This window comes from Sus scrofa, chromosome 11 (genome assembly GCF_054392235.1).
Source record: "Sus scrofa isolate SSC_HxYL_T2T_F1_AM1 chromosome 11, Sscrofa_HxYL_maternal_Yorkshire_Landrace_v2.0, whole genome shotgun sequence".
In the NCBI taxonomy this organism is placed as follows: Eukaryota; Metazoa; Chordata; class Mammalia; order Artiodactyla; family Suidae; genus Sus; species Sus scrofa.
Window position 1 is genome coordinate 78,328,456 of NC_139393.1, and position 17,340 is coordinate 78,345,795.

The 17,340-nt window shown below is 43.8% G+C and overlaps 1 protein-coding gene across 8 annotated transcripts in view; it reads left to right on the top strand.

Moving 5' to 3' along the window:
* Nucleotides 1–122: 122 nt before the first annotated feature.
* Nucleotides 123–17,340, top strand: part of BIVM (basic, immunoglobulin-like variable motif containing) — a 27,895-nt gene continuing 10,677 nt past the window's right edge. For 2 of the 8 annotated variants that reach the window (XM_021065133.2, XM_084981080.1), the window contains exons 1-6: nt 123–1,603; nt 5,240–5,839; nt 13,196–13,322; nt 15,160–15,255; nt 15,551–15,655; nt 15,845–15,939. In XM_021065133.2, the coding sequence (XP_020920792.2) occupies nt 5,362–5,839; nt 13,196–13,322; nt 15,160–15,255; nt 15,551–15,655; nt 15,845–15,939 (901 nt within the window). In that variant the 5' untranslated portion in view covers nt 123–1,603; nt 5,240–5,361. 8 annotated transcript variants of the gene reach the window in all.

The following is a 17,340-nucleotide window of genomic DNA, read 5'->3' on the forward strand; positions in this document are numbered from 1 at the left end:
GCTGAGTAAAGCCTCCTCCAAGTGGATGGCGGAAGGGACACGCGTCCCGGGGCCAGTGCTTCCTGGGACGTGTAGTTCGCGACAAACTGGCGGAAATCCTGCCAGATTTGACCATCTCACTCATTTATTTACTTTGCGGTCCCCGCTTTCAGCGGAGAGATCAGCAGTAGGCGCTTAATAGAGGGCGCGTGGGTCTGGAGGCGCAGCTAAGGTTTTGTTTTGTTTTGTTTTAAATTGTCGTCATATCTCCGCACGTGCAGAGGGCAGGTGTAAAACACGGTGAAAGGAAGGTGTTGTCAATGATATCTGACCATCGGTCGCCCGGCACAGCAGTCAGGGCGCTGTCCCCGCGCGCTCCGATGGGACGAGAGACGCCCGCTCCAGGGTAACCAGAGGCGCGTCGCGGGCCGCGCGCTGGGAGCTGTGATCCAGGACCACTGCCGGGCTTCGCCGCGGGCTGCAGCGACCCGACCCCACCGGACAGGCCAGAGGTATAGCGGGCTGTGGGCAGGGGACGAGGTGGTAGCGAGCGCCTGTGCACCCTGCACGCTGGGCCCTCCGCGGGTCTCCCGAGCGCCGCGGGCCAGGCCTGCCGCCGCCCGCCTGCTTTCTGTGCCGCCATCGCCTCCTGCGTGGCCGGGGACGCAGGCCTCGCCTGAGGCCGATGGGCATCCGGGTGGACGCCACTGTGTGGGTGCCTGTCCTTCTGGGAAGAGGTGGGGTGAAGAGCCGGGCCGCAGGGTGGAGGGAAGCGCCAGGGAGAGAAGGGACGAGTCCTCTTGGGAACAAAGCCCGGTTTGGAGGGGCCTGCGCGATACCGGTGGCTCCTGTCTGGCGCCAGTCTCCACGCCACGCTCAGCAGGGCCCGGGCCCAGAGCGTGCGGTGGCCGTCCCCTCTCCCCAGCACACCCGGAGCCAGCGTGGTCACGGGAGGGTTCACGGTCAGCTCCGAAATCGTACCGGGAGCCTCCTCCTCCCCTTGCCCCTTTCTCTCAACCTTGCCAGCTGCCCTCTAACTCTGATGGGCCGGTGGCACCGCCAGCCAAAGCGGGCCTGGGCAGAGGCTAAGACGGGGGATTCTTGACGGTTTTCTTTTGGGCAGTTGTCATCAGTAATGATGTCGGTTCGTGCGTTCAAAAGCTCGAATCGGAGTCCCTCTTTCTGCCCAGGAGCAGTGACTGCCCGCGTCCCATCTGCCTGGGCGGCGGGAGCACCCCAGCGTCCTCGGTCCCCCGGGCCGGTTGGGGGCGGACAACACGTGGGCCTTCGCCGGCTCTTTTTAGTCGAGGACTCCGGCTTCCTGCCCCTGGGACGCACCGGCCTCGGGAGGGCGCGGAGAGCTCGGAGCTGCGCGGGCAGGGGGCGTAGCCGCGCTCGGCTCCTTCCTCTCCGCGCGTAGCGGCTCCGCGCGGCGGAGACCTGCCTGCGCGACTGTCGCCTCGGTGCCAGCGGCCTCCGAGCCCGGCGGCGCCGCGAGCATCGCAGAGGAGGGCGGTGGGAACTCGGCTCGCCGTCCCGCAGCCTGAGCTCGACGCTGGCCCGGAGCGCGGGGAACTCCGGATATCCTTAGGAGGCCGGCGCCTCTGTCCGGGAAGGGGTTCAGGTCTGTCGGAGGAAGGGCCTGGAGGGCGTGGGGAGGGGCTGGGGGTTGGAGGGGGAGGAAGGACCGAGATCTGACCCTCGGGCGAATAATCCACCCTCGCCATGCAAATGTTTATTGTGCAGAACAATTCGTTCCAGTGACTTCAGGATCGTTATTCCAACGGGACATTTAAAGCTGGCCACTTTATAAAATTGTGTGGGCACACAGTCAAACAGTAGTTCTGTTGCTCGTGATCTGATTTTATGAGTGCTCATTAAATTGAGCCTTAGGTGCTGCCGTCGTTCTTAGCGGTACATCTTCATATAGCATCGCCTCATTTACTGCATTAGGGAACCTCAGTTCTCACAGATGAGAGCCAGGGAAGAGAAAAAGAGAACTCCAGTCCTTGATTGCTAAGGCCACACTTGGTAAGCCCTCCTGGAATCTAGGTTCCTAATGTTGGTTTACCGTAATGCCTGACCTGGTGGAGCACTAAAAAATATCTGTTGATGAGACTTCTACACAGCACCCTGGGAATACAGGAAAGCCAAACTTGCCGGAGGCAGACATTCATCATATAAACACACCCTGGTACATAAAGTAGAATTTCACCCTGGTAAGGTCTGTGAAGGAAAGGGCATGCATTTGTACAGGGTGACCTGGCCTAGTTGGAGGAGCAAAGACACCATCTCCCAGAGAGTGACATTTGAGCTGACATCTGAGGATAATGGGAATTAGCTAAATAAGGGAGGGGAAGTGGGAGGAGACAGTCCTCCGAGAACTGAAAGGGGGTCTGTGGGGGAGAGGAAGGCAAGGTGGAAGAAAGAGATCGGTGGCCAGGTAAGGGCTGGCTTTTTGTTCCGAGAGCAGAAGGTTTTAGGCAGAGAAGTTAAACGATCATAATTGTGTGTAAGCTTTAGTCTCCAGTATCTATGCACAGGTCAGGTTAGAAGTGTCAACTTGGGGAGCTAGGGGTGGGAATGGTTTATAAAAACTGGGACAAAACCAGGAGAGCTGCAGGCCGTTTAGTGCATTTCCTGAGGCTGTCTTTACAAGTCATTGAGCCCGTAATGATGCTGTAATCAGTAATAACGGGTGCTTAGCTCACTGGTACAAAACCCTGATGGCAGATCATGCCAGCGCCCTTAGCCTCGGGGAGCTGTGACTTCAGAGGGGAGACAGCCATGGGTCAGACAGATAGTCAGGAAAGGAAACCAGCATCGGCAGTGTTCGGGTCACCGGGTGCAACTAAGTGTCCTTTTCTGGGTGAAGTCTTTTGGCATTTTGCAATGTTTTTCTGTAATTTGTTTTACTTAGGTGATAAAATGTATAAATATTACAGTTTTTCCAAGAGAAATGTCCATAAACCGTGGTTCAAGTGAGAAAGTTTTCATATCGCTCCAAGTTTACGCTTGACTTGTATTGACAATATAACTGCTTGCCCTTTTGTTGATGATCTTTGCCCTATTTTTTTTTTTTTTTTTTGTAAATGTGCCACCAAAGAGATCACTCATGTTTAGTGACTGTTATTTAAAAGCCCAAACAGGGAGTTCCCGTCGTGGCGCAGTGGTTAACGAATCTGACTAGGAACCATGAGGTTGCAGGTTCGATCCCTGCCCTTGCTCAGTGGGTTAACGATCCGGCGTTGTCGTGAGCTGTGGTGTAGGTTGCAGACGCGGCTCGGACCCCGCGTTGCTGTGGCCCTGGCATAGGCTGGTGGCTACAGCTCCGATTAGACCCCTAGCCTGGGAAACTCCATATGCCGTGGGAGAGGCCCAAGAAATAGCAAAAAGACAAAAAAAAAAAAAAAGAAAAAAATAAAAAATAAAAGCCCAAACAGAAACAAACAAAACCGGAGACTGCTAAACTTTTTATTAATCAAGTGCTATATTCTTTCTTGCTTTAGCTTCTTGGAAGCTCAGTCTTACCTTTTATACACAAATACAGTGGTTTTCCTTTTTTTTTTTGGCCACCCTTGTAGCCTGTGGAAGTTCGCAGGCCAGGGATCAAACCCCCAGTGCAGTTGTGGCCACAGCTGCGGCAACACTGGATCCTTCACCTGTGGAAACTTCCATCCCTGTGTTTCTGATAAGAATATGCTGCTCCATACGTCCCAAATTAGCATCCTTCAAACATCCCCAAGCTGCCCCACGGAGAGCTGGTGCCACAGGCAAAATTCCATTAATCTGAAGAAAAAAGCTCTGTCAAAATGGGAACTAAACATGAGATGAAGAGATAACAAGGCAGAGACTGGAACATTTCTGTCTCTCTAAGCCTCTTTTTTTTTTTTTTTTTTTTTTTTTTTTTTTTTTTTGCCTTTTCTAGGGCTACACCTGCGGCACGTGGAGCAGGTTGTGGAGGTTCCCAGGTTATGGGTCTAATTGGAGCTGTAGCTGCCGACTTACACCACGGCTGTAGCAACGTGGGATCCGAGCCGCCTCTGCAACCTACACCACAGCTCACCACAACGTCAGATCCTTAACCCCGCCGAGCGAGGCCAGGGATTGAACCTGCAACCTCATGGTTCCTAGTCGGATTCGTTAACCACTGAGCCATGATGCAAACTCCTTCTTGAGCCTTTGTTCACTGCCCTTTATTGTGACCATATGCTGTTTCATGCCCCACCTACCACAACCCACCCACACCACCCCATGGCCAGAATAAGACCTCCTTCTACCCACGGCTTTTAGTGAAAGGCATGAGGATAACAGAGAAGCAGCAGAACATGCTTTGCTAAGAATCAGAGTAACCTGGGTTTGGCCTGTATAATGTCAGGTACGGATCTTCTTTGAAGCTTCCTCCACCATCACTTCACACCAGGAGATGAGGAGGAAGGAGAAAGCGTAAAAGCGTCCCGTCTAGAGATCCATTGCACCGCCTCCGAGGATTGCTTGACCAAAAAGCAAAGGAGAGTTTCCAAAGTGAGACCCCTGGAGGGTCCATGTCTGGTGGTGAAGCTCCTGCCAAACCAGCCCTCCTTCTGTAAATAACTAGAATTTCTGCACAAAATACGTAAAAAAAAAAAATAATCAATGCCTGGAGGTTTGACTAGAGAGAAAACATTCCTCAAAAGAAAGAACATCAAATCTTTTCTAGGATATGTGGAATACTTGTATGGAGCTCTGTTCCATAAATTCTAGAAGGACACGCTGTATCTTTACTGATTTTTCCTCACAGACTCCAGAGCTCTTTTGGGAATCATCTTCTTCATCTTCTGTTAATCCTTTTTTTTTTTTTTTTTTTTGTCTTTTTAGGGCTTCACCCGCGGCATATGGAGGTTCCCAGACCAGGGGTCTAATGGGAGCTGCAGCTGCCAGCCTACACCAGAGCCACAGCAAGACCAGGTCCACGCCATGTCTGCGACCCACACCACAGCTCACGGCAACGCCGAATCCTTAACCCACTGAGTGAGGCCAGGGATTGAACCCACAACCTCATGGTTCCTAGTCGGATTTGTTAACCACTGCACCATGACGGGAACTCCTAAAAACAGTTTCTAATAAGATAGTCAGTGATTGTGACTGAGGCAGGTAGTAGTTGTAAAATAAATATTTATTGAAACCCTTAAAATATTTATTGAACCCTTAAAATATTTTGTAGCACTTTTGTACCGTCTGGTGGATGGTTGATCTTTCTTTCTTCTCCCTCTTTTCTTAGGGGACCGTTTTGCAGCTCTCACGTGTTTGGAAAATGCTGTAAACACTCGGCAGGGCTGTTTTGCGAGACTGAGACAGCGCGGCAGCGTCTTCCTGGTGACAGCACTCTCCTCGTTGCATTCAATGCCGAACGTGGCAGAAGCAGAAAGGGCAGATGCTTCCGGAAATGGTGAGTGCAGGTCGGAGCGAAGGTCTCCGGACGAGAATCTGCAAGCTGCCACGTCGTCCTTCTGCACTCGGACCCCAGGAGAACCCTTGGGTCCCAAAGGAGATGGTCATTACCCGTGGAGCTGTCCCGTGACCCACACGCGGGAGAAAATTTACGCCATCTGTTCGGACTATGCCTTTCTCAACCAGGCGACCTCAATCTATAAAACTCCACATTCAACCCGCCCTTCCTGCCTGCCTGATAATACCTCTTTATCTGCTGGAAATCATTCCTCAAGATTCATTGGCTCTCCGACCGGTACATCGGAAATCATCTACAAGGAAGAAAACAGCTTGGAAAACTTATCCAACAGCCTGGGCAAGCTACCTCTCGCATGGGAAATTGATAAATCTGAATTTGATGGAGTGACCACGAATTTGAAACACAAATCAGGTAAGGAAGGAGCCATGAAGTTTCTGTGTGTCGCCAGGAGGGAGTGGGATGGACTGAGAGTTTGGGGTTAGTGGATGCAAATTCTCGCATTTAGAATGGATGAGCAATGAGGTCCTGCTGTACAGCACTGGGAATTATATTTGGGTCTCTTGGGACAGACCATGAGGGACGATAATATAAGAAAGGGAATGTATTTATATATATGTATGACTTGGTCACGTTGCTGTGCAGCAGAAATTGGCACAACATTGTAAATCAACTATACATTAATTTTTAAAAAAGAAAGCAAGCAGTATATCTTGTTTAAACTTGCCATTAAACATTTTCTTTCTTTCTTCCTTTCTCTCTCTTTCTTCTTTCTTCCTTTCTCTCTTTCTTCTTTCTTTCTTTTCTTTCTTTCTTTCTTTCCTTCCTTCCTTCCTTCCTTCCTTCCTTTCTTTCTTTCTTTCTTTCTTTCTTTCTTTCTTTCTTTCTTTCCTTCCTTCCTTCCTTCCTTCCTTCCTTCCTTCCTTCCTTCTTTCCTTCCTTCCTTCCTTCTTTCTTTGGCTGCGCCTTCGACATGTAGAAGCTCCCAGGCCAGGGATCGAACCCACACTATAGCAGCAACCCAAGCTGCTGCAGTAACAATGCTGGATCCTCAACCCACTGCACCACAAGGGAACTCAAATATTTTCTTTTTATAATATCAAATGAAGGACATTACTGTCATGTTGCTTGTCATTGTAGTTAAAAAGAATAACCTTGGGGGGGTTCCCTGGTGGTTTAGTGGTTAAGACTTGGCGTTTTCACTGCTGTGGCCCAGGTTTGATCCCTGTTCTGGGAACTGAGATGCCACATGAAGCCACTGCATGCCTCAGCCAAAAATAAGTAAGTAACCTTGAGCACAGAACATTTAGTTCATTAATGTGTTGCCACTGGAAACTTCAAACATAACCCTTGCATTTTGAGAGCTTTGAGCAAATCTAAGAGTGCTGTAAAACACCACTCTTACAGATAGGTAGTCAGTAGTTTAGAAATTGTTAAGGAGGTGACTAGAATAATATAGTGGTTCATAGTTTTGCAGCCATGTGAATTCATATTTCTCAATGAAACATCTAGTTTTCTTTTCTACTATATATCATTTTGCCTTTTCTGTTGTTAAAAACTTTTGAACACTTAGCAGGGTCTCTGGGTACCGCCGAGTAGGTTGTGTACTGCACAATTTAAGAGGCTGCCATGATTGCATTCTGGTGGTTCTGGAGCAGATACCCATGCTTTTCACTCCTTTTTTTTTTTTTTTTTTTTTTTTGTACTCACAGTAATATAGGAATTTTGCGAGGTAGCTCTCATTTTATAGGTGATGAAATGGAGGCATAGAGGGAATAAGTTGCTTGGATAAAATTGCACAGTAAGAAAAAGGCAAAAAAGTCAGGTTTGTACTTTACTTTTAGGCTTCTCTGATCATTTTGTCAAACCTCCATTGATCTATTCATTCATTTGCAAAACCAGCTTGTTTCACAGAACGTTATGTGAATTAGTAATTTGGGGGGCATCCGGGGAATTTCACTTTGTGTCTCTAGTTTTGGGTGATTGGTCTGTAATATTTTTCATACTGTAATAGTTTTCATATTTTCCTAGAACTTATTGGGAAGTATTCTCTCCTGTTTTCTGTGGGGTTTTCAGAGGAGTATTAAAAATCTCTAATGAGTATGGAGTTGTCTTGATTCCCATCAATTCTGTCAAAGTTTAGCTTGTCCATTTCATCTATCTTGTCAAGGTGTTGACATAAAGTTGTTTCTAACAGTCCCCTTTATCCCTCTAACATCGGCAGGGTCTTTAGTGGTAACTCCTTTTTCATAGCTGATGCTGGTAATGTATGTTTTTTTTTTTTTTCCCTTAGCTGAGGGTTTATCAGTTTTGTTTGTCTTTTCAAATAACCGCCTTTTAGCTTTGCTAATTTTCTGAATTGTCTATTGTCTATTTCATTGGTTAATGCCATTTTTTGGTTCTTTCTACTTTTGATTTACTTTGTCCTTCATTTGCTAACCTCTTTTTTATTTTTTTATGGCCCCACCTGCAGCATATGGAAGTTCCTGGGCTAGCAGTCAAATCAAACTCGCATCTTCATGGACATTATGTCAGGTTCTTAACCCACTGAGCCACAATGAGAACTCTATTTTCTTATCTCTTGATTCAAGACTTTTCTGCCTCAAGGAGTTCCTGCTGTGGCTCAGCAGGTTAAGGACTCAGACCCAAAGTCTCTGTGAGGATGTGGGTTCCATCTCTGCCCTTGCTCAGTGGGTTAGGGATCCGGTGTTGCAGTGGCTATGGCATAGGCCACAGCCGCAACTCCAAATTGACCCCTGGCTCGGGAACTTCCATATGCTGCAGGTGTGGCCGTAAAAAGAAAAAAAAAAAATTTTTCTCCTTTAGGTATTTAATGCTCTAAATTGCTCACTAAGTACTGTTTTGCAGCAGTCCACAAATTTTAATACACTTTTAAAAAATCATCATTTAATTTGAAGTATTTTCGAATTTCTTTTGTGATTTCTTTTGGATGTGGACATTATTTAGAAGTATGCTAGGTACTTTTCAGATACGTGGGGTTTCTCTAAATATTGATTTCTGATTTAATTCCATTGCAGATAGAGCACACATAACTTCAGTTTTTTAAATGTACCGAGACTTGTTTCACGAGTCAGCATATGGTCTCTGTTGCTGAATGTTCTCCGTTGCCTTGAAAAGAAGGTGCACTGGGGAGTCGTGGGGTGTATAGATATTGAAGGTGTTTAAATATGTCTCTCACGTCTTCTTAAGTGACATGTCTTATGTCTTTACTTAATTTTTGTCAGTTGCTGAAAATGAGATGTTGAAAGTCTCCAACTGTGATTATAGAGTTATCGTTTCTCCATTTAATTATGTTCTTTTTTTTTTTTTTTTGGTCTTTTTGTCATTTCTTGGGCCGCTCCCACGACATGTGGAGGTTCCCAGGCTAGGGGTCAAACTGGAGCTACAGCCGTCGGACTACACCACAGCTCACAGCAACGCCGGATCCTCAACCTATTGATTGAGGCCAGGGATCGAACCTGCAACCTCATGGTTCCTAGTCAGATTTGTTTACCACTGAGCCACGACGGGAACTCCTAATTATGTGCATTTTTGTTTCATGTAATCTGAAGCCTTGTTATTAGGTGCATCACGTTTATGGTTTTTATTTCTTCCTGATAAATTAATTGACCTTTGCATCATCATGAAACATCCCTCGTTATTCCTGGCAGTGTTTCTTGTTCTGCAAACTGCTTCGTTTGACATTCACATAGCTACTCCAGCTCTCCTTTGACTAGTGTTTGCTTGGTCTAAAATTTCCATCTGCTTATTTTCAACCTGTGTCTTTTTGTATTTAAAGTGCATCTCTTAAAGATAGGTGTCACGTATATTCAGTGAATTGTTTATTTCAGATAGTGTTTAGTTTAGTTCCAGAATTTACATTTTAAAAATAGTTTCTTGGACTTGCTATCTTTTAGTTCATTACTGGAGTATCTTATCTATCTCATAAAGCATAATTATAATACTCACTTTAAAATCCTCATCTGCCAGTCATCTCAGAGTTGAGCTTATCTTTTTTCTGACAGTATGTCACATTTTTCAGTTTCCTCACATTTTCAGGACTTTTGGATTGTATCCTAGATATTGGAGATGTTATATTATGGTGATTTCAGATTCTGATCTGTTCCCCCAAAGAGTGTTTTGTTTGTTTTTCATTTTAGCGGCAATTAATTTGGTTGGACGAAAACTGCACCCACTGTCCCCAGAGGACATCTCAAGTCTCCGTTCAGTTCTTTTAGGCTCAGTGTGCTGTTGGGGGTCTGCTCGGTGCTTGCACAGTTCAGGGGTCAGCCTAAGATTTGGGTCAAATTTGTACACAGAAGTTGGGTCTTCCCTTCTCTGGCTCTGTTATTTCTGGGGTCCCCCAGTGTCATATTCCAGTGACAGCAATTGCCTGGAACTCTATCTTGTGGTTCCTTCAGTCAAAAATGTGATGAGTGTTCTATTTTTATGTGCTATCCTCATACCTTTCTCTAAAAGCCAGTGTGGTGAACACACACACACACACACACACACACACACACACACTTTTTCATTTGGGGGCTAAATGGGTGGGGAGTCATGGGCAGGCAGGATAAGGAATGAAAGAAGGAATATGACAATGACGAGGGACAGTGGTTACTGGAGTTGATGTGATGGGGAGACAGACATCTTCAGGCATCATCACTCTCTCTATTATGCTTCCTGCTCAAATGTGGCTTCCACGTTGACAGAGCTTCCTGCCTCAGACTGAATGGGATTTTGCTAGTGGGACAAGCTCTCTGTATGACAGGCTGGGGAATGTTGTGAAGGATGCTCCTTTGGAACATACATGTTTTTTAAAAAACATTTATTTTTTTAATTTTAATTTTTTAAATGGGCCACACCCACGGCATGTGGAAGTTCCTGGGCCAGGGATCAAACCTGTGCCACATCAGTGACCCGAGCCACAGCCGTGACAATGAAGGATCCTTAACTGGCTGTGCCACTAGAGAACTGCTGAACGTCTATGCTTTTTTATCCCAGGGGCTCATTGGAGTTTGCTAGAAGAACACAGAGAAGGCTCAAGTGAGCCTTAGAGGAGTGTATGTGGGTACAGATGACTCTGTGGGCTGCGGAGGTCACAGATAACCAGGTTTCCTTAGCCTCTAAAATTCCAAGTGGGGATAAAAAACAGGGCCCTACTGACAGCATAAGAACTATATTCAGTGTCCTGTGATAAACCATAATGTAAAATAATATTTTAAAAAAGAATACACACACATCTATTTGAATCACTTTGCTATATAGCAGAAATTAACACAGAATTGTAAATTAACTATGCCTCAGTAAAAAATAAAATAAATGAAATAAAACCGTAAGTGGCTGGAAAATTACTAAGGGAATTGAATCATTATGGGGCAGTGAAGACATCTCAGAAATGGTGGAAAGTACATTTTCTAGCTTCTCACTGTTGAAGATTTATTTTATTAGTGAAAGAGACTTGTCAGAATGAGATTTTGCTCATGTTGGCCAGTGGATGTTCAGCTTGGTGAGAAATCTTGTGTTTCTGTGAAGGCTGAAGAAGAGTAACTAGAGGGAAGAGGAAAAAAAAAAATTCTTGGAGTTCCCACTGTGGCACGGTGGGTTAAGAACCAGACTGCAGTGGCTCTAGTCACTGCAGAAGCGTGGGTTCAATCCCCGGCTCTGTGCAGTGAGTTAAAGAATCCGCTGTTGCGGCAGCTGCAGCTTACATTCAGTCCCTGGCCCGGGCACTTCCGTTGGCTGCAGGTGCGGCCATAAAATTTTTAAAAAAGAGTGCTTGCTTCTTGTTTTTTTGTTAGTGTTCAGTATAACATTTTATTTATTTATTTTTATTGTGTGTTTTTACATTTTTATTGTTTTTTAAAAATCAAGTAGTTTTATTTTAATTGAAGTATATTGCCTTACAAAATCATATTACTTTCAGGTGTACAACATACTGATTTGACATCTTTATACATTATGTAATGATCATCACCATAAGTCTAGTTACCATCTGTCACCCCCCAAATTATTACAGTATTAGGAACTGTATTCCCTATGCTATGTGTTACATCCCCATGACTTATTAGTTTTATAACGGGAAATTTGTACCTTTTAACCTTCCTCATCTATTTCACTCATCCCTCTCCCTCCCTATTCCCTTCTGGCAACCACCAATTTATCCTCTGTATCTATGAGTCAGTTTCTGTTGCAGTATGTTTGTTCATTTGCTTTGTATTTTTCTTTTTTATTTTATTTTTTATATAATGGTTTTTATTTTTTTCGCTATAGCTGGTTTACAATGTTCTGTCAATTTTCTACTGTCCAGCATGGTGACCCAGTTACACATACATGTATATATTCTTTTGTCTCACATTATCATGCTCTATCATAAGTGACCTGACATAGTTCCTAGTGCTACACAGCAGGATCTCATTGCTCATCCATTCCAAAGGCAATAGTCTGCATCTGTTACCCCCAAGTTTCCAATCCATCCCACTCCCTCCCCCTCCCCCTCCCCCTTGGCTACCACAAGTCTATTCTCCAAGTCCATGATTTTCTTTTCTGTGGAAGGATTCATTTGTGCCGTATATTAGATTCCAGACATAAGTGATATCATATGGTATTTGTCTTTCTCTTTCTGACTTACTTCTCTTAGTATGAGAGTCTCTCATTCCATCCATGTTGCTGCAAATGGCATTATTTTGGTCTTTTTTATGGCTGAGTAGTATTCCATTGTGTATAAATACCACAACAATTTAAATAATTTGAGAAATTCTCTGTGTAGCAATAGCGTCTGAGTTGCAGTTGGCTTCATTGTAGAGCTTCTTGAACGAATCAAGTGGATGCTTTTCTACGTTTGTTTTCTAGGCAGACATCTGTATAATCTATGTTTTATGAGTTATGAATAACTCAAAATTAAAATATTAGTTTTCATTTAATTTTTATAACAGATTTATTTATAACACGTGTGAGAGATTTTTTAAAGTGTTTGGACATAGTTAGCTGAAATGTTAACGGCGATTTAGTGAAATGAGGCTTGGAAATAAAAGGTATTAAAATTAAACAGTGTAAAGTCTCACTTTACCTTTGTGTCCCTTTTGTGTGGCTCCTGATTTTCCGTCCTCTCCACAGTAACCACTGTTATCTATGGTGTGTGCCTTTTCGAGAGAGAGGGTGTGTGTGCACGTGTGCGTGTGCCCACATACACACATGCACATACTTACACACAAAAAGGAGACTTTATTTTCCATTCTGGCTTCTGGAGCTAAAGTTGCACTTTAATAACGTCCTCGTGTGCATGGTTCTTAATCCATTTTGTGGTCTCTGGAGGTCTGGGGCTATTTTTAAACATCACATCGTGGGATTATTGAATCTACTGCTTTTACTTTCCCAAGAGTTACATTAATGTGGTTTTATTGTTTTACAGAAAGGATTCATTTTTTGGAACGTGGTCCAGTTAAATAGTTTACTGTTGGTTATTTGATTTTCTAGTTGTAGCTGAATGTTTTGTGATTGATTCTTTTATTCGCTAAGTGGCTAGCTCAGGCATTGGAATAATAGATCCTAGCAGGAAATAACAGTCACGGTTTTTAAATTTGTTTTTATTCTCTCTTTCTCTCTTTAAGGTAGGAGAGTATTCTGGAAGATAGTTGTATTTCTTCAATGTGTTTGCGAATAATCATTTTTAGATTGAGTGGCAGTCACTTTTACATTTTGTTAGGTAGTTACTTGTGTTACCGTGGCCACTTCCTTCATCTTACTTCCTTTTATACTCTTGTATTCTAGGCAATGTAAAGAAACAAATTTCCAAGAAAAAAACTTCAGATAAGAAAGGAAGACATCAAAGGGAGTGGCCTCAGTATTCTCCCCTGGAAGATATTAAGCAGCGGAAAGTATTAGACCTCAGACGATGGTAATCTCTGAACAAGGGCCTCTTACTTAACCACAATACCACTGACACACCTAATGAAGTTAATAATATGTCCTTAGTATCTAATTTCCAGGCTAAATTCCGATTTCTCAGATTTTTCTGAAAATGTCTTCATATTTGATTGTTCAGACTTGGACCCACTGTGAACTACATATTGTGCTTGCTGTGGCCCATAAATCTCTTTTAAGTTAGTCTCAGGAGTTCCCACTGTGGTGCAACAGGATTGGCACTAGGACTCAGGTTCAATCCCTGACCCAGCACAGTGGGTTAAAGGATCTGGCATTGCCGCAGCTGAGGCATAGATTGCAACGGTGGCTTGGAAAACAAAAACGAAACCTACAACAGTCTCCGTCAGACCCTTCTCCAAGTTGTCTGACGTCTTTCCTGCTGGTTGTGTAAATTATTCATAGAATATCTATACCTGTAAAATAGAAGTTAGATGTAAAGGCTTGATTAGATTCCAGCTGAACATTTGGGGCAAGAATAGTCTAGGTGACTCTGTGTCCTTCATACTGTAACCCATCAGAAGGTACCTGGTGTCTGGTCAGACAATGTTAGAGATTCTGGGAGTGGCTATGGAGTAAGGTGGTGACAGCCTTAGCCCACATTGTTCCCTCTGCAACTACTGACTAATCAGTGGTGGGGTGACAGTGGCATCAGGCCACACATTTCCTGATTTCAAAACATATTTCAAAGCTACAGTAAACAAGACAGTGTGGTACTGGCATAAAGACAGACAGATAGACCCATGGAACAGGATAGAGCTCAGAAATGAACACTCATATAAACAGGCAAATAATCTTGTGCCAGGGTGCTGAGGCCCCGAGATGGGAAAGGGCTCTCTTTTCAGAAAATGGTGCTGGGAAAGCTGAATATCCACATGCAAAAGAATGGAGGTGGACCCTCACTTCCCATCATACAGAAAATGATTCAAAATCAATCAAAGATATAAACGTCAGACATAAAACTCCTGGAAGAAAACAGGGGAAAAGCTTCATGACATTGGATTTGTCAGTTATTTCCGGGGCATGACACCAAAAGCACAGATAACAAAAGCAAAAACAGACGAACGGGTCCACATCGAAGGTAAACACTTCTGTGCATCAAAAGAAACAATCAGGAGTGTCCTTCATGGCGAAGTGGAAAGGAATCTGACTAGGATCCCTGGGGTTTCGGGTTTGATCCCTGGCCTCCATCAGTGGGTTAGGGGTCTGGCTGGTGTTGCTGTGAGCTGTGCTGTAGGTCACAGATGCGGCTTGGCTCTGATGTGGCTGTGGCTGTGGCTGTGGCCAGCAGCTGTAGCTCTGATTTAGCCCCTAGCTTGGGAACCTCCGTGTGCCTCAGGTGCTGCCCTAAAAAAAAAAAAAAAAAAAAAGAAGAAGAAGCAATCAACAAAGTGAAAAGGCAACCCATACAAAGTGGGGGAAAACATTTGCAGATCACATCTGATAAAGGGTTATTACCCAGCCTGTATTCAAAACTCCTACAATTGAACTTGCCACTACATTGAAATTTTAGTACTGGGTGTCTAGATGTATGTATCTTTATTTTTTTTTTTTTCCATTGGTTTGGATAACATCCATTTTAGCTAGTAGTTGCTCATACTTAGCCATCTTTCTTAAAACACATTTGCTGTTGTTATGCATTTATAATGTGTTTGATAAATATAAACATACTTTACATGCATAAGGGTTTGACATTGGTTTAAATGATCAAAGTTTTCATTATGTTAACACTCTCCATTGCTGCTGGTGTTCTTTTTCTGTATGCATGTTTTGTATTTATTCAACCGAGGAAAAGAGTCTTTTTATTTTCTCAGGTACTGCATAAGCCGGCCACAATACAAGACTTCTTGTGGTATCTCCTCATTAATTTCTTGTTGGAATTTCTTATATAGCACAATGGGGGCCGGAAGGTAAGTATGTTAATTTATTGGTGTCTCTAAACTCTTAAATTCAAAAGTTATTCCGTGTGGCTTTTTCTATAATTGTAGGTTTTTAAGGACAGATTTTTTTTTTCACAAATTGGGAAAAAAAGCCACTGTATTTTGTTATCACTTATTTAGTTAAAAATATACACATGCATTATTTTTGATAAAAATTAAAAATATTACAAAAATTGTTTACATCAGACAGACATAGCACCATCGAGACAGGTTCTATTTGCACATGATTAGAATTGTAAAATAAAAGGCACTATTTCTTCTGTAGTCTTCCAGCTATCACCCAAGAAGAAGCTTTACATATTTTGGGCTTTCAACCCCCATTTGAAGATATTAGGTTCGGCCCTTTTACTGGAAATACAACACTTATGAGGTATGTATTGCTTAGAGTCCATGCCTTAATTCTAGTTCTGCAAAAGAATAATGCTGTATGTGCATTAATAGTAAACCATATAGCCAGCTGTTGGGATCCAAATTCTGGTAGATAAGCCAGACTTGAGCTCTGCCTGCATTTCTCCGGAGTTGGAAGAGTGTCAAGAGTGAATCTTCTTGTTATTTTCAGGTGGTTTAGACAAATTAACGACCATTTCCATGTAAAAGGATGCTCTTATGTTCTATATAAACCTCATGGGAAGAATAAAACAGCTGGAGAAACAGGTAGGTAAACTGATAGACAATGTATACACACACACACACACACACACACACACACACACACACACACACACACACACACACACACACACACCCCTGTGTGCTTTGGGATCCATCTCCAAGCTTGGTTTTGATGTACAGGATGTGATATAAACCCTACCTACAGTCTGTCGCTCTTTATCCAAGGAAAAATCATAATAGATAATAGTATATATGTAGGGTACTTTTCAATATATAGTTTAGTATTTTTAGCTCTTCTCATCTTTGCACATAGAACTTTAATTTTTTTTTTGTCTGTACTCTTGGCATGCAGAAGTTCTCTGGCCAGGGACCGAACCCGTGCCACAGCTGTCACCAGAGCCATGGCAGTGACAAGGCCAGATCCTTAATCTCCGAGCCACCAGGGAACTCCTGCACATAGAACTTTGAAAACTTCAAGAATTTTGAAAACTTCAAGACATGTCATAAACATTACTTTAGCATGTTATATTGTTTGGGTCCATGGTGTGTGTGTGTGTGTGTGTGTGTGTTTGCATGAGCTTGCCTGCTACTAAAACTCGTTTGGGAAGAACGTGGAATTTGCAGTTCCTCTTCCTCACAGGGAATGCAGGGACTTTAGAATATTTGATATGGGACCTGCATAATAACATGTAACAACTGAACAATGGACTGTGAAAGTGACAAAGTTCTATTATAGAAGGGTCTTGGTTCTGACAGAGAGTCATGGAGTTGATCCGAAGGATTGTTTTATTTAGATGCTAGTTAAAGAATTTGCATTCCTTGACAATTTCCATTTTAAAAATTTCACAATCATTTTTTCGACCTGACGATTGGAAACCTGCAATTCAACGTTAAGGAGAATTGTATTCTGACACTTGTTGAAAGGGTGAAGACAGCTTTATTGAAGACAGTCGTGGTGGGGGACCTGGGGGTATGGAAGAGGGTCGGGCTCAACCCTGAAAACGACAAAGACATCTGGGGAGTTATCCAGAGGGGACTTTGGGGGCTCCTGCCCTTCTGGTCTAACAGGATTCCTGTAAGAGGCAGGCCAAGGGCTTAGGCATCGAGGATGAAGCATGAGGACCTTGATCAGATCTTGGGGTTGGGGATTCTCTAAACCGACTTTAGCAGGATTCTCGCTAAAGCTGGATGCAGCCAGGATGGACGAAGACACCTGGCATCCAAGCCTGCTGAGGATGCCTAACTGTAGTTCGATCGAGCAGGGAGTCCGTCAGCTGGGATGATTTATCAAGATCAAAGACTGAACATAGAGTCGGATGTACTTCTGTTTTATTGCCTTTTTTTTTAGGGCATATGGAAGTTCCCAGGCTAGAGGTCGAATTGGAGCTACAGGTGCCAGCCTACATCACAGCTCACCGCAATGCTGGTTCCCTGACCCACTGA